Raw genomic sequence first — 23468 nt, 5'->3', positions numbered from 1 at the left:
TCAAACAGGCCTTGGCTTGCTGAGTCCCTTGATGCCTCTTCCCTTCCCCCCTCCTCGCTGTTCATGGCAGGGGTCTTGGTCTCAGGCTCCTCCGAGGTATGGAAAGTGGTCTGCAGGGTCTTGGTGCAGTCTCTGCCAAGTATGGCATTCAGTTCCTTGCAGAAGCAGCAGGAATCAGATTCAGTACCAGATCTATTGTTGCACCCCCGGCCTTGTGGTATCCCTGGTGAAGTTCCTTCGCTTTCATGCGGCACTATTGCTGATGCCTATCATACCACTTTGCCTGCATCCCCCTTGCAATCTGCTCTTAGATGTCCATGCTTCTATGACTTGTTCATAGCTGTGCTTGCAGCCTCTTCTCCCCATAGGCTCAGGAGATCAAATGCAGCTCTGCCTGAAGTAGGCAGGAAGTATGTAGTACCTCTGTATGTAGAGCCTGGGCAGTTGTACACAACAAGGGTGAACTGGTGGGTGTTCTTGCTAAGTGGGCAATTAGGAAAAGGCATTTCAAAAACATGTGGGAGGGTTTTAAAGGCGAGGGTGGCTTCTGGTCTCTGTGACCCCTGGGCCATGGAGTTTAAAATTGTGACCAGAGCAGGCACGGTCACCAGGAATAGGGTACTGTGCAATAGCTGCTGGAGGACTGTTATGGTCGACACTGGTCGTCCAGTGTCTCCACTCATACTGAGTCTGCAGATCTGTCACTGCACCAGTTAACCTTCAAAATGTGAATCCAGTTTAAGTTGGCAACTACAAGGGATAATGAATAGTTTTTAATGAAATGTTAGATTCTGAAACACAAGATGGGAAGTTCTGGCTTGCTGAATACTGGCCTATCACAAGCTGGCCCAATTCAATCCCTGCCCTGTTCTGCCTGAGAATTCCAGCATTTCTCTTAACTAAAGGCAACTGACTATATCCTGGGGGCAGGGAGGGAAGAAAAAAAAAAAAACAGTCTACAGAATTCATAAGTTCTACACTTTCAGACTGCAAACTCCATTTTGGATGTGGACTTTTTTTTATCTTCTCTGTTGTCCAGTTGCTCCATGTTGGACTGAAATTTTAAAATCTGGTGGCAAAGGGCCAACAATAGGAGGGTCATTGACTTAAGTGCTCTCCCACTGAGGGCTGGTCTACACTATGGGGCGTGGAGGGGGTGGATATTGATCTAAGTTACACAACTTCAGCTACATGAACAACATAGCTGAAGTCAACACACTTAGATCTACTTACTGCAGCGTCTTAACTGCAGGGTGTTGATGGGATACATTCTCCCATAGATTCCCCTTGCGCTTCTCGTTGAGGTGAAATATCGGAGTCAATGCTGGAGCGATCAGCAGTCGATTTATCGTGTCTATACTAGACACGATAATCGACCCCGCTGGATTGATCGCTGCCCATCAATCTAGTCAGTAGTGTAGACAAGCCCTGAGTCAGCTCTAAACAAAAGGCTGTCTCCTACTCAGGAGAACTGGCTTATCAGGGGAGAGGTTGCCTAGCAATGAAGTCATGTAGTAGGGGTCTGGGATCACTTGAAAAAATTGATCTAGGAGTCACCAGGCAGAGAAACTGGAAGGTTTTAAGATGACTCTTGGGGGAGACAGAGGATATATCTGTACTGCATTTTAAAAACACGTGGTAGCGAGTCTGAGCCTGGGGGCTGTGGGTTTTAAAGTCCAGTGTAGACATACCTAGAAACACACAGAGGGGAGAGGAGACCAGAGTGGACTGATTTAAATCAAGGCAATTTAAAACAGATTTTAATAATTTAAATGAGCAAGCAGAAAACCTTGATTTAAAATCAACTTACATCTTATTTTGCATTTGTACTTTAGTTACTTTCCTAAAGAAAGGTTCATTCTCATTGGTTGGTTACCATTAAAATGTGTTGATTTTCAATTAAATATAGCTTTTACAATATATTTGGTGCTTCTTTCTTCCAACCAAGAGGATACAGTGTATCTATACATGTTTATTTAAGCAATTATATAGGTTAACATACATCTAAATCAGATTTTTAATTTTTACATTTTAAATACATTCCACCCTGCTATTAACATTACTACATTGTATAGGCTATGAAGTTAGGTACACTGGATCTCCCAACGTAAATGTGCACTTCATTTCTTTCACTGCATACACAAGGATCAGAGAGAAAGGCGCACGCACATACACACACACAGAAAGTTGTAGATTATAGTTTTCTAACAAGTATTATTGCACCCACCATGAGGTAACTACTTTGTACCTCTTTATGATGGATAAAGATGAAGAAAGCATTGGACTGGACAACTATGGTTGTTCAGGGAACAGTGACCATGAAGTGATTACACTGAATATGGGGAAAGAGAAGACAGTTCCAACAGTAATATGTACACTTGGTGCTTCAAAAGAAGCATTTTCCCAAAGTTAAAGAAAATTATGAGCTAAACTGATTGGGGGAGAAAACATACAGGAAAAAAATTGGGAGAGTTAATAAAAAGAAGAATTTATTAGGTGGCCTACAAGCCACGAGTCCACAATCAAGAATTAAGACAACTTTGGCTAAAAGTAAAGGCAGCAATTAAAAATAAAAAAGCAACATATGGGAAATAGATAGTCAACAAATTAGAAGTTATGAAGTGTAGAAAATTCGTAAGGGAATCTAAAGATATGGAAAAATCCATGACTAGCAGGGCTAAGGACAATCAGATGTAGATTTAATGTCTATTAAGAACAAAAGAAACCCTAGCAAGAATATAAACACATTGGTAAATTAATATGGTAATAGCATTTATGATGCATGAAAGCAAGAGTGTTAAATATTTCTGTTCTGTATCTGGAAAGAAAGATGGTGTATTTGTCAAGCTGCCTGGAGTGTCAGCCAACCTCAGGGCAGACTGTTAGGAAACAGGACATGAACCCCAAACTTGTGTTTTATAATTAAAATTTCACCAAGTAACAAGTGTGAACTCATAAAGCACTATAAACAGCCTTAAACTGGAGTCAAGAACTGTACTATTTGGCACTCTAGTCTCTCTTGCCACCCAGGCAAGCCTGCCTTTGAGAGAGACGGTCCCTTACACTGGAATTCTCAGTCTTTTTCTCTCCAAGCCGACTCTCCCCCACAATAGGCTATAAAAACCTGTGCCACAACAACTGTTTTTCTTCATATAAAAGTCAGGGTCAGCATTAGTGGGTAGCAAGCAGGGCAACTGCCTGTGGCCCCACGAAGCACACAGGACCCCTGCTGGTGCTGGGGGAGGGAGGATTGGTGGGGCTGGCAGGGGCTTTCTACCAGCTCCATGTCCCTGCAGCTCCTAGGCAACAGATGCAGGGGCCAGGGCAGAGGCTCCACTGCTCCCACTACAAGCCACAGCTTCTATTGGCCGGGAACCGCAGCCAACGGGAGCTGCAGGGGTGAGACCTGCTAGAACAAGCAGCGCAGAGACCCCAGCCTCTCCGCCGCCTAGAAGCTGCAGGGGGGCCATGCCAGTGGGAGACCCCCATCCCAAGGTAAGCACCCCCACTTCCCAACCTCCTGCCCTTAAGCCCCCTCCCACATGCCCAAACTTCTGCTGCTCAGAAAGGGCAGCCTCTGAGCCAGCATCAGCCGCTGTAGAAGTCATGGTGGTCACGGAATCCATGACTTCCTTGACAGACTCGCAGCCTTACTTATAACGAATATCTTTGTTAACAATACTAACAGAGGTGAGCCAGACTGGTTTCTAGTTAAGCATTGTCAAAGTTCAGTGAGGGCCACGGGCCTTGGCATGGACTGGCATCTGGTCTGCCAGGATCACAGTATTCATATCACATTAGGACGACAAAGTATTTCAGAACCCATTAGCAGGCCCAGATAAAATTTGCAGCAAGATTTCTGGCCTACCAATGTTAATTTGACACAAGCACAAATAGATATCAACTAGCCATCAACAAGTGTAGGCTTGAAATTAGATGGTTTCTAACCATCAGAGAAGTGAATTTCTGGAATAACCTTCCTACGGGAGCAGTGGGAGCAAAAAACCTAACTTGTATCAAGCTCAGTCTTGGAATGTTTATGGAGGAGACAGTATGATGAGATGGGCCTTTTACCATTGTAGACAATCTGCTAATAGCAAAAATCGCCAATAGTCAGAGATGGGGCGGGCTTTGAGTTACTACAGAGAATTCTTTTGCAGAGGCCTGGCTGGTGGATTTCCAAGACACACTCAGGGTTCAACTGATCACCATATTTGGAGTCAGGAAGGAATTTTCCCCCAGGTCAGATTGGCAGAGACCCTGGGGGGTTTGCCTTCCTCTGCAGCATGGGACATGGGTCACTTGCTCATTTAAACTAGAGTAAATGGTGAATTCTCTGTAACTTGAAGACTTTAGATCATGGTTTGAGGACTTCAATAACTCAGCCAGAAGTTACAGGTCTATTACAGGAAGGGGTGGGTGAAGCTTATGGCCGGAAACCTGCAGGAAGTCAGACAGGGTGATCACAATGGTCCCTTCTGGCCTTAGAGTCTACGAGGGTCTTATATACAAGTCCTTAGGAATGCTTAAATGTAGGCAACACCAATGATCAGCAACAATTGCTCAATTAAAATATCAAACAGCAACTTAACTTACAGGTTTCAGAGTAGCAGCCGTGTTAGTCTGTATTCGCAAAAAGAAAAGGAGTACTTGTGGCACCTTAGAGACTAACAAATTTATTTGAGCACAAGCTTTCTTGAATGCATCTGATGAAATGAGCTGTAACTCACGAAAGCTTATGCTCAAATAAATTTGTTAGTCGCTAAAGTGCCACAAGTACTCCTTTTCTTTTAACTTACGGTTTCAGAGTCAAAGTAAACAAGTGCAATGGATTATGTCAACTGTACAAATGTGGTGACTAAGGCTACCATTTGGTGCAGAGGTCAATGTGTTCACAGTAATCATGAATTTGAATAACGTCTGTGACCACCACATTGGCAGCTCCTTTCCCCTGCGGGTGTTGCAGCACCACTCAGGTTTTGCGCATCCAGCTCTGTGTAGATACAGGGGCAGAGGGCCAAGTTTGACTGGCACTGTGACCCAGTGGACTAGGTCATAACACCAATCAAGTCTACTCCTTTCCCTCCACCTACAGAAGAGCAGACACACCACACCTGACTGGTGTTACAGCCACAGGAACCAAGTCAGAACAATCAGAGCCACCCCCACCCCCAAAAGACAAGAGCCCATGCTACACAACTTCCTCCTCCACATGCACACAGCCCCCTCCCCCCCCTTTCCATGGCACATCCTTATTTTCCCACATCTCTTCCATGACATTTACTGGAATTTTCTATGAAAAAAGTCATACCTTTAATGAAAAGGAGTATTTGTGGCACCTTAGAGACTAACCAATTTATTTGAGCATGAGCTTTCGTGAGCTACAGCTCACTTCATCGGATGCATACCGTGGAAACTGCAGCAGACTTTATATACACACAGAGAATATGAACCAATACCTCCTCCCACCCCACTGTCCTGCTGGTAATAGCTTACCTAAAGTGATCATCAGGTTGGGCCATTTCCAGCACAAATCCAGGTTTTCTCACCCTCCACCCCCCCACACACAAATTCACTCTCCTGCTGGTGATTGTGTAAAGAGTTGTCACTTTGGATGGGCTATCACCAGCAGGAGAGTGAATTTGTGGGGGGGGGGTGGGGGTGGGGGGTGAGAAAACCTGGATTTGTGCTGGAAATGGCCCAACCTGATGATCACTTTAGATAAGCTATTACCAGCAGGACAGTGGGGTGGGAGGAGGTATTGTTTCATATTCTCTGTGTGTATATAAAGTCTGCTGCAGTTTCCACGGTATGCATCCGATGAAGTGAGCTGTAGCTCACGAAAGCTCATGCTCAAATAAATTGGTTAGTCTCTAAGGTGCCACAAGTACTCCTTTTCTTTTTGCAAATACAGACTAACACGGCTGTTACTCTGAAACCATACCTTTAATGGTGACCCACGCCTCCTCTTACTTATTACATATCCAGTTAGGTTTGATCACAAAAAAACACAAAAGTTTGATTCTCAACTTCTGTATTTCCAGCAATTTCTGTGCATGGTAGAAAGTTGAAAGAAAACCTGATGCATTTTGACTGTTACACCAAGTACTGAATTGCACCTTTTCAAATATCATTCACTGACCATTTGGAAACTGAAATGCCTCCACCCAATACTACTGGTATGACTTTTATAACAATTTAGTCACATTATGGTGATGTTTTTGGAAAACGGTAACCTTACACTATTTTTTAAGTTGTTCTTGAAATAAAGAACTCAAAACCACATATAAAGAACCAACTTCAGCCTCATGGCAAAGCTATTAACTCCAGAAGCCCATAGTTTAGTGCCAGTATATGAAAACAAGTTTCTTCTATAGTATCTACATCAGGTATAAACTGCAAATAACTCAGAACTGGACAGTGAAAAACTCATAGGAAGAAACAAAACTGAGGCTTGTACTACCACTTATGTCCGTATAACTTACATCACACAGGATGTGACTAAGCCACCTCCCTGAACTACACAAGTTGCACTGACCTAAGTGTTGGTGTGGACAGCGCTATGACAGCAGAAGAGGTGGTTTTATTACACTGACAGGTGAGCTCTCTCCAGTCAGCACAGAGCGTCTTCAGCAGACAACCTGTGGAACTCTTTGCCAGTGGATGTTGTGAAGGCCAAAACTATAATAGTGATAGTGTCCCTAGCTTCCATTTGCTGAAGCTAGGAATAGGAGACAGGGAATGGATCACTTAATGATTACCTGTTCAGTTCATTCCCTCTGGGGCACCTGGCATTGGCCACTGTCGGTAGACAGGATACTGGACCAGATAGACCTTTGGTCTGACCCAGTAGGGCCATTCTTATGTTATTACATGCTGCATCAGTGCAGCTGTAACATTTCTAACATAGACTAGTCCTAAGTTTTCACACACACACACACTGCACTTTCCACCAGATTTAACTGTTTTACCAACATCAAGGATCTGCTCCCTTGGCCAATCTGATAAACACACTCAGATTCTACATTGAATAACTACATAAGTATTCCACTTACTAGCGGAATAGAGATGAGAAAGAGAGAAAATTAGGCCCTTTGATTTCCTACAGCCCATGGCCCCAGCAAGCAGAGAAAATCCTTACGGTTCCTTCATTCATTCCAAGCTTCCTCCAGAACGACAGGGCTCCTCTCGCCTCTAACCCAGCATTTTCCCCGCCTCAGGTTAACCCTACGCCCCCTCCCCGAGGGGACCACCCTAATTAACTCCTTCATCAATTCACCTGGACACATGAATCCTCCAAATACCCCGCGTCTACCCACTGCCCCTCCCAGGCAGCCTTTATCTCCACACGGGCGACAAACCGAGATACCCAGTACACCCCCGACACGGGCGCCGCTCCCCAGGGCCACTGTTCTCCGCCAACACCTCCCGCCCTCGCCGGCCTGCCAAGAGGCGCCTTCCCCGGGGCCCCGCCCCACTCACCGTTTCTTAGGGATGGTGGATGCGACCGGCCGCTCAGCTGCGCCCCCCGCCCCGCACTGGCTCGGGGAGAGGAGCCGCTCAGCCTCGGGCGCCCGGCTCGCCGGCGAGCCCTGCAGGTGGCCAGAGAGGATGCGCAGCCTCCGCTGGGCAGCGGGCTGGGACCCCGGGCCGCCTGCCTCGGCTGCCGCCGCCATCGCACTTCCGCGTTGCGCCGCCGGGTAAGAGGTCACACGCGAGAGGGGAGGAAAGCGCTGCGAGCGCTTGTCGGTACTCCCGGCATGCACCTCTTTCCCAGCCCTCCCGCCCGCGGAGGCAGGGCCCCGCCCCTCGCACCTGTGCGGCGGGCAGCGCCTCGCCCCCTCCCCAGCCAGGGCTCCCCAGCCAGGGCGGCGTTCTCTCGCTGCCCAGCCCGCCCCTTGCCGTGTGGAGCCCGGGCCCAGCAGGAGAGCTGAGCCTCCGCCCCCTCCCCCCATCGCTCCATGGCAAAGGAAACCCGCTCATCCATTCCCTCCATCCCTGCGCCAAGGCACTCAGCGGCGGGAGTGGAGCCTCCCGGTTCTGAACCCTCCGCCCCGTCAACAGAGGCTGCACCCCCCTCGGCCCAGCCCGCTGTCACCCTGTTCACAAACTGTGGGATGGGTGGTGTTTGTCCAGCAGCCCCAGCGTCTGCACTCCTGCACTTGAGCTGTCACCTTGGAAAAGCCCTGGTACAGGTCTGCCCTGTGGTTAGGAAGACGGGCCTGAAAACGTGAGCTGACTCTACCCTACAGGCACAGAGGCTGGAACGGGGGGGCGGGGGCCAGCTTGAAGGGGTTACCATCATATACAGGATGTATGGTTTGGTTCAATGGCTCTCAGCACCCCCTACTATACAAATGGTTGCAGTATCCCTGCCTACAGGCTCAAAAACCAAATGGTAAATCAAAGGCCCTGAAATGGATTATGGTTTTCAAACCTCACATTTTACAAACCAATTGGAAGAATTTAGGGAGCCTGACTCAAGAGTTTGAACACTGCCATCCTACCATTCTGAACAGGGATTAGAGCAGGGGTTGGCAAACTTTTTGACCCAAAAAAGTCTAGGTATGATCTAGGTATGGAAATTGTATGGCGGGCCATGAATGCTCATGAAATTGGGGTTGGGGGTCAAGAGGGGGTGAGGGCTCTGGCTGGGGGTGGGGGCTCTGGGGTGGGGCCAGAAATGAAGAGTTCAGGGTGCAGGAGGGGGCTCCAGGCTGGGGCAGGAGGTTGGGGTATTGGGGGGTGAGGGCTCTGGGGTGGGGCTGGGGATGAGGGGGTTGGGATGCAGGAGGGGGCTCTGGGCTGGGATCAGAGGGTGGGAGGGGGATCAGGGCTGGGACAAGGGGTTGGGGTGCGGGAGGGGCTCAGGGGTGCAGGCTCCTGGTGGTGCTACCTCAAGCAGCTCCCGGAAGCAGCAACATGCCCCCCTCCGGCTCTTACATGGAGGCATGGCCAGGCGTCTGCCCCGTCCGCAGGTGCCGCCCCTGCAGCTCCCATTGGAAGCAGTTCCCGGCCAATGGGACGGGAGCTACAAGGGCAGCGGTTGGGGCGGGGGCAGTGCACGAAGCCCCCTGGCTGGCCCTAAACATAGGAGCCGGAGGGCAGACATGCCGCTGCTTCCAGGAGCTGTGCGGAGTTGCGGCATGCGCGTGCAGAGCGGCCCCCGACCCCGCTCACTGGCTGGAGCACAGGAGTGGGACATGCCCCAGACCCTGCTCCCCAGCAGGAGCTCAAGGGCCAGATTAAATCAGCTGGTGGGCCGGATGTGGCCTGCGGGCCGTAGTTTGCCCACCACTGGATTAGAGCCTCCTAAACCATCTGAGCACCACCTGGTGTTTTTATCCCTTGTCTCATTCTTCCTTACATTCAGTGCAGACACCTGGGTTCCTCCTGATGAATATATTCAGGTACCTGCAACATAATCCACAATTTAGTGGACATTAGAGGATTCAGAGAAATTCAGTGAAAATTATTGCTCTTAGCTGTTCCTAAACATGGCAATACATGTATATAACTCCATTTTCTTGTTTGGCCCTGGCCTTGCCTATTCCTAATTAATTCTAATCTGATAGTCTGAATACATAATAATATGACTATTACTAGTATTTTAACATCAATTAGTGCTACTTATTTTTACACAATAATAGTTCCTTGTAGAGGAGAATAAGAAGTTACCGAGTACCAATATATATAAAACAGCTAGCTTCTGAACCTAGCCTAGTTTCAGGGCTTTGGGGCCAGTTACAGCAGAAGAATAGGTCACAGCAGCTTTGGGTTGGTGCTGTCAAGTAGAGGGGCAGGTATATAAAACAGGGAATCATAACTGGGTTACATGTGTAAAACATGTACACATGTGTACATAGAAACAAAATAGCACCATCAAAAATAATCTAATATACAAAGAGGGCCTAAATCTTCTTAGTCATGTTACCAGAACATTTTAAACTTTTACTGCCCGCACTCATAAATTAATGTGGAACCCTGCCCAGTTTAGGAGACTAGATATCTCTGCTAACTTAATCCCTCCTAGTGCATGGAGTGACTATGCTATATCTCATTCATCCTTACAGCACAGCCACTGCACCCACTCTTAAGAGATGAGAGCATCCTTCTAAACTCACCCAGCCTGTATAAGAACCAAAGTTTAAAGGACACATAATAATTCAGAAATATGTAGTTTAAATTACAATTATTAATTGGTAATATACATTGGCATATTTGTGTGGCTGAGTTATTTTGACTGGTTTTGTGCTCTTGTGGGAAGGCAAGAGAGAACCTGCTCTTCACATTACAGTATTAATCCCTTTTGATACAAATGGCATGGTCAGCTGATATTAAATTTTCTATAGTGAATCCTCTCCTGACTCTTCATCTTCTTTTAGGAAATGTAATCAAGGAGTGGGAGTGAAGATACCTCCTTAAAGGAGTTATAATGCTAAGGATTTAAAGCCGAGAAAATATTGCTCAAACAGGAAAATCCTATAGTTGAAATTTGCCTTTAACTATTAAAAAGGGAACAGAAAATATTAGGAATGCACAATTACTGGTTTATAGTCAATAGCAATAAATATCTGCAGCATTAGAGATTGCTCAGAGCTTAGCTACAGCAGAAAAAAATACCTATTGCTGACAATGGACGTCAGTAATGAGTGCCACTGAACTGATGCTGGATACAGTTTAGCTGTAAGTATAGATAAAGATAAACCATATTCAATGCCATTTCAGCAACTCCTGTTGATACCCACGTGCAATTTGAATAATGTGGAAAAGCCAATGGAAAAAAGTTAGCCCTTAACCCAACTTCCTTCAAATCCCTTCTAAATTCTCCTGAGATAAAGCCAATAACACCTGGAATCCCAACTCTGGTGAAGAATTCATTCACTAAAATCTTTGCTATTGGGTAAGCTGCAGGCCATTATGTGAAACAGTCCATATCAGCAAATATTGATTGCCAGTCTCTGTCTCAGGCAGAGCAAATCAACAGTAATGCACTCCTTTGGTGCCTCAATGAGATGCTGCCACATATGGGCTCTCCCAGTCTTAGAGAGACCCTTTTTTGCTACACAAGCATCATATTTCCTGCACTAATTTTCTATATCCTGCTTGCATTTCACCCAGTAGAAGTTCACTTAGCTTCTCCTTAGATGGTTCAATTTTGGATCACCTATTGATTCCTTAGCCTTTTTAGCACGTTTGGTTTAACAACTTGTGTTTGAGCCAGTGTCCACTATTCCCACACATTTCACAGATCCTATTACATATTCAATTACCAAATTCTCATTACTGTTGTTTTATGGCCCAGATCTAAAACAACTGTAGGGCTGATTCTTGGACCTCCACGCTTTGTCCCTTCAGTTTAGGTTCCCCTCACTTCCCAAACTGGGAGAGGGGTTTTCACTAGGGAATTGTGATACTTTGTCCTGGCCAGCCTTATATTTATAATAATCCTCCTTTCTGTTCTCAATTTTTTCACAGTTCCAGCAGTACCATTTAACTGAATTGCTTCCCTTAATTTTTGAATTATTGCTGATTTCCCTTGTTTTACAAACTGAATTTATCACTTTTTCTAATTGTTCAAAAATTTCATAAACCAGATTGGAATCCCCTTTTCTATCATACATATTCGATACACATCTGTACTTGCAGAATTCATGCCAATCAGCTTCCATCTTCCTCACTAGTGACTTCCTCTTCTGGTATACAGCTGCATGGAAAGATTCAAGTTCTATGGTTGATTCCGTAGCTTCCTCTAGTGTCTTTGGTCTCCCTCACTGATCTTGATTTGCAAGCACAAGTCTAGCTGAGTGTTTACAAATTGGTCCATTGCCAATATATCCAGTCCTCATTGGTATCTGGATATGCCAGTTACACAGGTGTCTGCAAGCCCTCTGCCAATTCAGATGAAGTCTCTTCTTTCCCTGTCCTTCTAGCCCTTAGCTGGAGCCTTGGCCAGCTCAAAATTGATTGCTGGCCCCAGACATGTCAAGAGCTTCTACCAGGTGTGGATAACTCTTGTCTCTTTTCTGGGGGTAGATATCAGAGATGGACCATTCATGTTGGCTTCTAATCCATCCCCCCTTCCTCTTCCCAGACATTCATGTGGGTTTTGATGTTGAACTGAGCCAGAAAAGCCTCCCTGGGAGTTTTCCCCTGAAAGATAGTGGGGTTTTATATCACATGAATTGAGACAATCCAACTCTCCCCTTTGGGCCTCTGTAGGTTACAAATTGAGAAGAAAAGTACTAGCTCATAATTTCTCTCCTTGAAAACTAGATCCCACCTCTAGCACCAGTATTGACTCTTTTCGACCTGAGTGGCTAGCAAAAATTCACAATCTGGTGGGTTGTTTCAGTTAGGAGGAGAAATAGATGATGGAGACAGGTATTTCTTTGTTGCAATCCTGTTTATTTACAAACACTGTACAAAGTCCTGTTTCCTCATGCACAGGAGGAGACAAACAGGATATTTTCTTTGCTCACAGTTCCTAGCCTACGTCAAGTAGCACTCAGCCCCAAATCTCTCCCTAGGCTTTTTCTCAGGGTCAAGTTCCCAGTGGGGACAGTGTCTTGTTCCAAAGTCCTGGACAGGAACACAAATATTCCCAGGATATTAAATCTGCTTACTGAGAACAACAACAAAAAAAGTACCATTATTTCCCCTTAGAATTGAGGAAGGCAGAGCATCAAGGTTGAGGGGGAAAGGAAAAGATACAAGCTTGTCAGGCATCTTAGCAAACATATGCTTTCAAGAAGAATTTCTCAAATCTGCTCTTCTTAGAAATGGTCATGCCCTTGCTGTCTTTGGAACTCTCTCTTCCCTACTTAGGAAGAACCCAGATTAAAGTCCAGAAATGAGTTTCCACTTGCAAGAGTGTTTATGAATATTCTCATGGGATTAGGGGGTGCTCCCCTGCAGAGACGATTGGGGATTCCAGCTTCAAACCATCCAACACTCTGCAATCAGGTGGCATTGCCTACACGGCTTGACGGAATGCCAAATTAGAGAGAATTAATTAGAATGAATCCAAGACTGCCAAATTTGCCACAAGACACCACTGCACCTCTCAAGAAAACTAATACAAATTCTTGATAAGTAGATAAGAGTTTGTTTACATTAAAAGGAATAAATGACTAAACTCAGAGTTAGTGGGTATGCTGGTTTGGATTATTTACACGCAGCATATAAAAATGTACTCTGCATTGCCTGTATCAAACTCCCAGCCCTCAGACCAAATCAGAACAATGGCCCAATACAGCCTATCTCCTTTTTGTTGGAGCTGCTTTAAGACTCCATCTCTGAGCAGCTGCCAAACTGAAGTGGCAGGAATGATACAGGCCCCCCTATTCATTAATGTGGGGGTGAGGAGGTGTCAAATCGTAAAAATGTAGGGGTGGAAGGAACCTCAAGTCTATCCTCCTACACTGAGGCAGGACCAAGTATACCTAGACCACCCTGAAAGGCGTTTGTCCAACCTGTTCTTAAAAACCACCGATGAAGGGAATTCCACAAATTGGGCAATATGCTCCAGAACTTAACTATCCTTATAGTTAGAAAGCTTTGCCTAATATCCAACCTAAATCTCCCTTGCTGCAGGTTAAGCCCATTACTTCTTGTCCTACTTTCAGTGGACATGAAGAACAAATGATCACAGTCCTCTTTATAACAGCCCTTAACATATTTGAAGGCTGTTATCAGTTCTCCCCTTAGCCTTCTTTTCTCAGGAGTACACATGCTCAGTTTTTTTAACCTTTCCTCCTAGATCAGATTACCTAAACCTTTTATCATTTTTGTTGCTCTTCTCTGGACACTATCCAGTTTTTCCACATCTTTCTTAAAGTATGGTGTCCAAAACTTGACACAACACACCAGCTGAGGCCTCACTAGTGCTGAGTACAGCAAAACAATTACCTCCCTTCTCTTACATGCAACACTTCTATTAATACACTACAGAATTATATTTGCTTTTTTCACCATGTCCAATTGTTGACTCATATTCAATTTCTGATCCATGATAATCCCCCGATCCTTTTCTGCAGTACTACTACCTAGCCAGTTATCCCCCGTTTTGTGTTTGTGCGTTTGATGTTTCCTTCCTAAGTGTAGTAGTTTGTACTGTGTCACTGAATTTCATTTTGTTGATTTCAGACCAATTCTTCAATTATCACGGTCATTTTGAATTCTAATCCTATCCTCCAGAATGCTTGACACCAAGCTGGGAGGGGTTCCAATTTTATGAGCATATTCTCCACTCTAATATCCAAGTCATTAATTAAAATATTCACTAGTACCAGACCCAGGACAGATCTGGGACCTCACTAGATATGTCTTCCCAGTTTGACAGTGAACCATTGATAGGCCCAGTCACAAGCCAACTGAAGTGAGTTTGAATACATTCCCATTAATATAAAATGGGGGCAGGATGGGGCCCAGAACATCTACAGAAATAAATATGAGCAGGATTGGGACCACAGTTATCCACAATAAAACTTCTATTTTTTGCAGCAATAGAACTTATATTTTTTAAATATAGCTGGCACATGAGTTTTCAAGGAGAGTTAGAATGATTTGTAACAACCCATTTTTGAAATAGAAGGAGACAAAGAAATGTTAGACGAAAACACCATTTTGAATCAGGGTTGTTTGTTTGTTATGTTTAAAAAAACTTCTGTTTTGGAGTTACAGGTTCTGAAAACATTCTTCATTGTGTTAGAGTAAATTAGCAATTTTCAGGCCAAACCAATTTTTCATCCAAACCTATCAGGCTTTATAAAGGAAGCTGATTGCAATCTCAAGTAGGGAGATGGGGTCAACTTTCCATAATTGTGAGAATTAATTACTTTTTTGTGTCCTGAGCATGGGATATACAGTTTTTATATTTTATAAACCAAACTACTTAAATAAATAAAATTAGGAGGAAAAGAGGTTGAATTAACATGTGATCAGATTGCTTAATCAGTTAATGCTTAGAGCTCTAGACCAATAGGATTGGGCAGTTTAAAGAGAATCACACACTCACCACACGAATGATAACTGTCAGGACTGAAAACAGCATTAATCCCTTACTTCATAAACAACTTCTACTCCTGAAGTGCTGCCTGTATTCCACAATTGTTAAGATTGGTCTCAAAAGAGAAAATGGAATTAAAAATAAACATACACAGTTGGACTAAAATCCGATTAAAATGTCAAAATGTTTTTTGAACATGGACTTGGAGTTAAATAGAAAAGAGACTCAGATTCTTCATTCTCAAAAGCTGAAGATTTCAAGTACTAAGAAGTGTAGCTAAGAAACTGTTGCCAGTTTCTCCACATCTCTGTGTGTATGATGTAAGCCCTGACGGGTTGTGTTTTCTGAAGTACTGCTGGGACTTACTGTGATTTCTCAGGAAAGATTTTTAAGTTATGCCAAAGCATACTCTAAAAAGTCTTTCATCCGATTGATCCTCTGAAGCTTTATTCTTTGCTGGAGTCTTTGTATCACAATCCATGTATAAGCAGTAATAATTCCAGAACTGAATTTAGTTGATTCCTAGTCATGGTAGTCCCTAGATTAAAATAAGGTAGAAGATGACTGTAGAGTGCTGGCTTATCCCCAGCCCATGAGGGACCCACTGCCACACTCAGCAACTCTTTTCCAGACAGTTTTATTTCACAAAAATAGGCAAAACCCAACAAACAGTTCCTCAGCCCATCTGGGCTATAGCTCTTTTGTCTTTCTCAATTCCTCCTGCTTTGGGGCCTACTGCAGCATTCTCCTATGCTCTCTCAACTGAGCACAGCTCTCCCTAGAAACCCTTTTCTCCTTGCAGCTTCCCAATACCTGCCATCTTAAGGGACTATCAGCCAGTCCCAGGAAACTTTTTGTTGCTTCTTCTCCCACTACCCAGGTCTCCAGGCTTTCAGCCTGTTCCTGTTCCCAAGGAGCAGGCGCTGAGAACCCCAGCCATCACTGCCTGCCTGCTTCTTAACTGACTAAATGACTCTCAGACCAGACCATCCTCCCTTCCTCTGGTACCTTCTCTCATAGCCAAACTGGAGGTCCCCTGCTCTGTCATGGGGGCACTGGCGTCATCACTCTTAAAGGGCTACTGCCGCCCTGGGACAATGATTAACAGCTGATAAGCAAAGTTTATCACCTAAGGTTCCAATCCTACAGACACACATTTGGTTAACTTTAAGCAGGAGGGTGGTTCCATTCACATTGTTAATGTTAATTATATGCATATATGCAGAATAGGACCCTACCTGATTAATATCTGTACTGAAAATAAACACTGGCAAACAAATGAACTTGTAATGTACAATAATTGTAACAAAAGGGAGAGCTCATACAATTTCCAATGAAGAATCTAGCAGATCTACAAACTGGTAGTTTGACGTATCACAAGCTGTTGTCAGGTCAAGACTAAAATATTCTTTCAGTGCACATGATCCCTTTCTCCAACACACCTCGAGGTCTATTTATAAAAGTGGGATGTTGTTTTTAGAGTGTGATGCCAGCTCATTGGTTTGACTTGTATAAAGTCAACAGAGATGTGCATTTTTAGCGTTTTGCAAGTTAAAAATTTCAAAGCACATAATCAAAATAAAAGAGTTCATATTCTAAACAAAAACAAATAAAGCTTTACTTTTCTTAGGGAAGCATCCACAATAAAATCTCTGAGGGCTCTATTACTTCGTACACACCCAGGAGAGTAGAAGGAATAGTTCCTCCATTCCACTGTGTGCAAGTAATACAGCTATACCTACCCCATGCCCAGGGTTTGCAAAGAAAAGGCTACTTACATCCTCCCCTAATTTTCACACCTTCATAAATGCCAGGTACAATGTGACTCTAAATGATTTACATATGAAATTCTTGAAGGGATTTATGAACATTAACTAATTTAGCATCATGATCCTTGAGATGTAAGTATGAAATATGCAGAATCACATCACCCACTGTTGAAATGCAGCTGGCCCTGGGGTGGAATGAGTGCACAGCAATGATACAAACATTTAGAGCTGGATGTGAAGAATGTTTTATTCAAATGAAACTGCAGGAAGGATTTAGAAAAGCCTCCACTGGAATTTGGCCAATACTTGGTGCAGTTTATGGCTGTGTCCAGTCGACAACAGCAGGGACTTGCTCACATTATAATGCAGGCCTGGGCTGTTTCCTGGCTGAGTGAACATCAGGAAAGAATTTTTGAAGGAAATCAGTCCAAGGTTACCAGACTCCCTAGCTCACCTCACTGTTTCAGAGGTCAGCAAGGGAGCAACAATATGATGATGGGAAGGAATAAACAGAGGAACCCCAAGAACTCTTTGCTTTCTAGAGGAATAGGACAAATTGGGTCTCAAAGGCAAGCAAGCATCTATGGTCTTTCTAGGGCTGTGATTCTCAGAAAACTGCAGAAATATATGCTGGATCAAATCTTTAGTTTTAATTTACCAAGTGTTCAGCAGACCCACAATAGAGAACTTGGAGTAACAGAACTATCCAGTCTTTCGCTGATACTTTAGATGTGGAAACCCAGTGTAATAGCAATGAGTATGTTTTCGGGGAAGACATCTTCTTGTATAGCAACAGCCATTGATCTCCTGCATCGTGCTGTAGAGAAGGCAGAGTCCACCTCTAAATGAAGAGAGTGTATATTTGGAATGTAAAAGTTTTTCAAAATTAGTAGCTTGGACAAATAGACAACGTAACTTAAAATACAAGCAGTGAAAGGAAAAAAAACCCTAATGTACAAACATAGAAATGGAAAACACAAAAGATATGAACCACCTAGAGAATATTAACATTGTATAATATTAATAATAGGTGGCACAGATACATGCCTAATTCCCAATGGGACCTAAATAGCTTTGAAGTTGTAGGCCTAAGTGTCTGCATCACAAGCATCATCATTCCAAGTGGCTGCTTCATTGGCAGCCTCAGCTGAGAGGCCAAGTATGGAACTATTCTCTCCTCCTTTACAGGAAATCTCTTTAGATGTGAGCAGGGACACATTTGTGAGTGAATTTACCCCCATGCAACTGTTAAATTTGTCCATAAGGGGTGAGATTTACAAGTTTCCAGTAAAGCAACTGGTTTAGCGCACTGTTGGAAATAAGATACTGGGCTAGATGGACAACCAGTCTGCTCTGGCATAGCAACCATATGCTTGTTCAGCCACTAATGACATATCTGTCATGAATAAAACAGAGGATTTCTTTCTCTAGCACTGTCAAGCCGACAGCTTTCACCAACACTATACTACTATTATTAGAAAAGAAACATATTGTTTACAATAGGGCAATGTAGAGATAACATACAAGAGATAACAATGGCAGCTCCCTTTTGAAGAATGCTGGTCTCATCTGAAAAAGCTGCCAACAGTTTAGACAGCAGCTTGCTCTTTCAGCTGAAAACATAGGAAATGTAGCGGCACAAATGAGTGAACTACTTGACTTTCCAAAATATTTGCAAGATAATTAATCTATACCACTTTTCCTTGTTTGATAGCAGGCTATCTTACTGCTCCATTACATGCACTGATATCCCTATAGAAGACAGACATTTTCAAATGAGTGAGACCAAAAAAAAGTAATTTAATTTGTCTTGAACACATTCTTTGTATGTTGCCAAAATGATTGTCCCTCTTTGTGTGCAATGTTCCTCAGCACTGCAAGTACAGGCATGAAAACAGACTGTGAGGATGAGGAAAGGAAGTGTCAGACTCCAAAGAGGGTTGAGGGAAGAAGAGCTACTGCAGACATCCTGAATGACTGGGAGTAAAAAGAATTGCACTGGTATTCTTTAGGTTCATATGCTTTGAGAGCAGGGGTGGCCAACCTGTGGCTCTGGAGCCACATGTGGCTCTTCAGAAGACAATATGCAGCTCCCGCTAGGAGCCAATGGTGGGTGCTCAGGAACCACTGGCAACCCTGCCCTCCCTTCCATGTGTCTCCTGCCTGCTGTGATCAGCTGTTTTGCAGCATTCAGGAGGCTCTGGGGGGGAAGGGCAGAGGAGTAAGTATCTGGCATGCAGCCCCCCTCCCTCCCCTAGTGCCTCCCACCCACCGCGATTAGCTGTTTTGCAGTGTTGAGGAGGCTCTGGGGGGAGAGGGGAGGAGAGAGGACATGGTGCACAGCCTCACCCCTCCCTCCCCCAGTGCCGCCTCCTCCCTCCCTGTGCTTCCCACCCGCTGCGATCAGCTGTTTTGCAATGTGCAGGAGGCTCGGCGTGGGGGAGGGGCGGAGCGAGGACACAGCTCAATCAGGGGAGGAAAGAGGCGAGGTGGGGGTGTGGACTTGGGGGAAGGGGTTGAGTGGGGGTTGGGGCCTGGGACATAGCCAGGGGTCCAGCACAAGACACCATAAAGGGGCCTGATTTTCAGGGAGTGAGTGTTCAGCACTTTCTGAAAATCAAATTAAGCACCCAAAAATTGGGGCACCCAATATCACTTAGTCATTTGAACAAAATCTTCTCTTGGTTCCCTGCCCAGAAGAGTTTAGTCTATATATGTAGCTGTGTGGATCTTTAAAATCACTAAAATAAGATCAACACATCCCTCATCTTTTCAGTGCTCTCTCTTGCCTCATTAGTACAGTATCATAAATGATTTCTCTTTAAAATCATCGTTGTAATAAAATGGTTAATTGGTCTTATCCTGCTTGAAAAACAAAACATATTTGAAATGAGGGCAGATCATTGTACAAAGCCCTGAATACCTGCACTGTTAAAGATGGTACAACATAAGATCTGCCTCTAAAAGTGCTATCAGTTTGTTTGTACTAAAATGTCCAGTAGAGGTACTACCATTCGGTCAACCTGAACAGTCTTTCTGCTTCATTTCTTTATTCTCTAATTCCTTGTCCATTAGCAAATTATCTCTGCTTCACTTTACTTCCTGCCAAGAGGTAGTACTGTTCTCTTTAGTAGCCATCTTTAATGCTAATCTATAGATTTGGCCAGCAGAGTGTCCTCAGATACCAGTGGAGCCAGCATTCTTTCCCTGGAGACTTTAGTATGCTTGCCCCATGATGCAGTTGGTCTCCAGTGACCTTGGGAATGATTGCCACAAGGTTCCTCTCATATAGGGGTGGCCAACCTGAGCCTGAGAGAGAGCCAGAATTTACCAATGTACATTGCCAAAGAGCCACAATAATATGTAATGATTTTATATATATATATATGCATGCACACATAATTATATAAGTTGATAATGTATATTTATTATACATTTATAATGTATAGTTAACAATAATAACAACTTAATCTTTTACTTAGACTTCTGGCAATCTTTGCTTTCAACCATTCCCTTGAAGTTTGGTTTGTGTTCAGTTGTGCTCACATGCAGCAGTTCTTTTAAATGGCTGTCTGTCAAAACGGATCAGTGCTTGGATTTAATGTTTGAGTGTTGAGAAAACAGACTCTAACAAAGATAGGTCGAGGCAAACATCGAGATTAATTTAGGGCTGCACTTCTGATTTTGGGGTATTTATCCTTTGGTACAGATTTCTAGAAAGTAAGGGTCCCCTCTGTCTTCTGAACAGATTTAAGTCTGTCATCTTCCAAAAGTTTTATTATTTCCATTTAGGATGTTGCTTCATCAGTGACTAAAGGGGGCTTTAGACAATTGGCTTCAGCACTAAAAGGGTCAATCAGAAATCTGATCTGAGGTCTTTTCTGCTGTAAATCTTGGAATCTTTCCTCAAAACTATCCTTAAGATCTTTAATCATGCTCACATACCTAATTGTGCTCCATTTTAGGGGTTCTGTCACTTCTTCTTTTGATCTGGCTTGAAGTTGTGATATTGAGGGAAAGTGTGTCAGCTCTCCCTCAAGCATTTGTCTGTGAAACAACTGCAGTTTGTTCATGAACACAAATACAGCTTGCACTAGATCAGACAGCAACCAGAATTTTCCTTGTAAGTCCATGTTTAGTTTATCCAAATGCAGCAGCATGTCTGCAAGAAATGCCAAGTCAAGAACCCATCCAGGATCTGTAAGCTCGGGGTGTATTCTGTGCTTCTCCTCCATAAACAACTTTACCGGTTCCAGTAGCTCAAAAAATGGGAAATAACTTTACCTCTCGAGAGTCATTGAACTTCACAGTGAAATGGCAAATCGTCAGGGGAGTCATCTTCATCCAGTTCTTCAATTAGATTTTGAAATTGTCTCTGATTGAGTGCATTTGAGAGAATGAGTTTCATAATGTACAAGACAGGTTTCATGACGTGATCAAATTTGAGATTTTTAGATACCAGTTGCTCCCGATGAATAATACAGTGAAATGTCCAAAATTCGGGAAAGCTCTCATCAGACTTACAAAGCCCTACTAATCCATTCACAAATCCCCACATGGACGAAGCCCATCCATTGCAATGGCAGTGAGCTTCGTAAAGGCAAATGGCTTTTCACAACTACCAACATCAACGCTTCCTTTAGATCTCATCCATGAGTTCTGTCCTTTAGTGACATGATATCGAGTTCTTCCCTTACAACACAGTCGTCAGACACAGTGTGGACAAATACCGATAATAAGGTTTATTCTATGCATGGCATGACTCATCCAAAGTGATGCTCAAATACTCACACAGCTGAAGTTGTGAGTGCAGTTGCAATTCGATGTCACTGTTCAGGTCGGAGATTCTGCATTCTATTGTGTGGCGTGAAAGCTGCAGGCCAGAAATTTTCTTCTCTAGATTCTCGTTCTATGGTGACAGGATTGAAACCACATCAGTGAGGCACATTTTTATAGGCTCTCCTTCAGAGTAGAGCTTTTTCACATAGGCTATGTGCCAGGCCACATAATAGGAGGCTAACGTTACAGTCTGCGATCGGTTGGCAAATGTGGTGAAGAACTGGGCTTCTACAGCTGTTCTTTTTTTCAAAGTTTTCAGTTTCAAAGTGCAAAGTTCAGAACCTTGTGGGAATTCTTGATCCATTGGTGCATGGCTAGAAGTGAAATGACACTGCAAGTTTGAAGATTTGAACTGAGAGATACACGTCTGGCAAAGAAAACACATGGCCCTATTTACATTCAACGAAAAAGTACTTATTCTTCCACTCCTGTTGGAAGCCTCAATTTTCATCTGTGTATTTTCTTTTCTGTTTGCACTTGCCTTCCATTGTTAGATGGTGTAAGAAAATTGTTGATTAAAAATTTCCACACCAGCTAGTCACCGTGTGCTTTATTCAAGGAGACACTGGTCATTTAAAAAAAATCTTCATCTCTATTTTCATCTGTATGATAAAAGGTCGTGCACATTTACAGTGCTGTGTAACAAGTACTACAGCCAGATATACCTCTGCCTATCACAGAAGATTGTATTAGGCCACAAACATACTAAAATGCATGGATTTGGGAGAGCATGAAAACTGATGTACACAATATTCCTGGTTATATAAGCAAATATGCAGATTACTAGATCAGACTAAGGAGGGGCAATTGCTTGCTAAAATCCAAAGATTTGGCCAACCCCCACTCCTTGCCACAAAAGTAAAGTAAAATTTAAGTGAACATACTCTAGCCCTTTTCATATGCTGAACAACCCATATGCTGAACAATCCTAGAAGAGAGGTACTGCATCCATCATCCAGCCCTCCATGTGGTACTCAGACTTCCCTGTAAGAGAAGCCTTATTGAAAGTGCTGCAGTCCCACTCTGGATTTGACTGCTTCAGCAGAAATTTCTATGATCCAAGAGCAGGAATTCAGCGACCCAGCACTTTCCTTCAATAGGAAGCTCCTTTTATCCATCTTTACATAGTCAACTCAAAGGTGTTTGTTTACAAGGTTGCTTCTAAACATGTTCATTATTAGGGAATGAAATCAATAAAGTTATTTGCCTCACAATTCTGTTTCCCTGATGATATCCACACTCCTTGGTTTAGTGCCTCTCACATTAGTCATTGGAAAATACCATTAGCTCTTAAGAACCTGTAGGTAGTATATGCTCTAAACTCGAGTTCTTCCACTGCAGGAAGTTACTTTTTGACTGCAGGCAGTGAAGAAGCTCTCCAACCGTTCTAATCACCACAACTTTAGCTCCAACTGTAGTGACCCATGAGGGGCTAGACTTGCTTTTTCTGTTGAGTCCCAACTTCCACTCAGTCCTATTTTGTATACTGAGTGCAAAGAGACTCCAAGCCCTGTGGGATAGTGCAACACTTTTCATATGGGTCAGCAGTAGCGAAGCCCAGTGGTCTTCTAGGTACATGGAATGCTGACTTTTGAAGAGTCCCCTCCAAATGAGGCATCTACCCAGGTAAGGCTCATGAGACATCACCCCTTCCTCTGCAAATGATCCAGGTATTTTTCTCAAGGATCAATGCCTTTTCTAGCACCAAGTTCAGCTCCAGCACCGCACTCTTCAGGAGACAGTGGAGTACAGAGGACATTTTCCTGCAGATGCCTATGCATTGAGGAGCCCCCACCCCCACCCCCGATATGCTCTAATACCAAGGAAGACCAGAAGCTCCACAATGCTGA

General features: G+C 43.9%; 1 protein-coding gene across 3 annotated transcripts in view; it reads right to left on the bottom strand.

Annotated features, from left to right (window-relative positions):
- AGPS (alkylglycerone phosphate synthase) overlaps positions 1-7736 on the bottom strand; it is a 136035-nt gene extending 128299 nt beyond the window's left edge. Inside the window, exon 1 of one of the 3 annotated variants that reach the window (XM_073305967.2) lies at positions 7483-7736. In XM_073305967.2, the coding sequence (XP_073162068.1) occupies positions 7483-7676 (194 nt within the window). In that variant the 5' untranslated portion in view covers positions 7677-7736. The remainder of the gene's footprint in view (positions 1-7482) is intronic. The other 2 variants (XM_078847975.1, XM_073305978.2) reach the window with 2 other exon arrangements.
- Positions 7737-23468: the final 15732 nt, after the last annotated feature.

The sequence above is a fragment of the Lepidochelys kempii genome, chromosome 11 (assembly GCF_965140285.1).
Source record: "Lepidochelys kempii isolate rLepKem1 chromosome 11, rLepKem1.hap1, whole genome shotgun sequence".
Classification (NCBI taxonomy): domain Eukaryota; kingdom Metazoa; phylum Chordata; order Testudines; family Cheloniidae; genus Lepidochelys; species Lepidochelys kempii.
The sequence above is the reverse complement of the archived record's forward strand: the minus strand, read 5'-3'. Positions and strand labels throughout refer to the sequence as shown.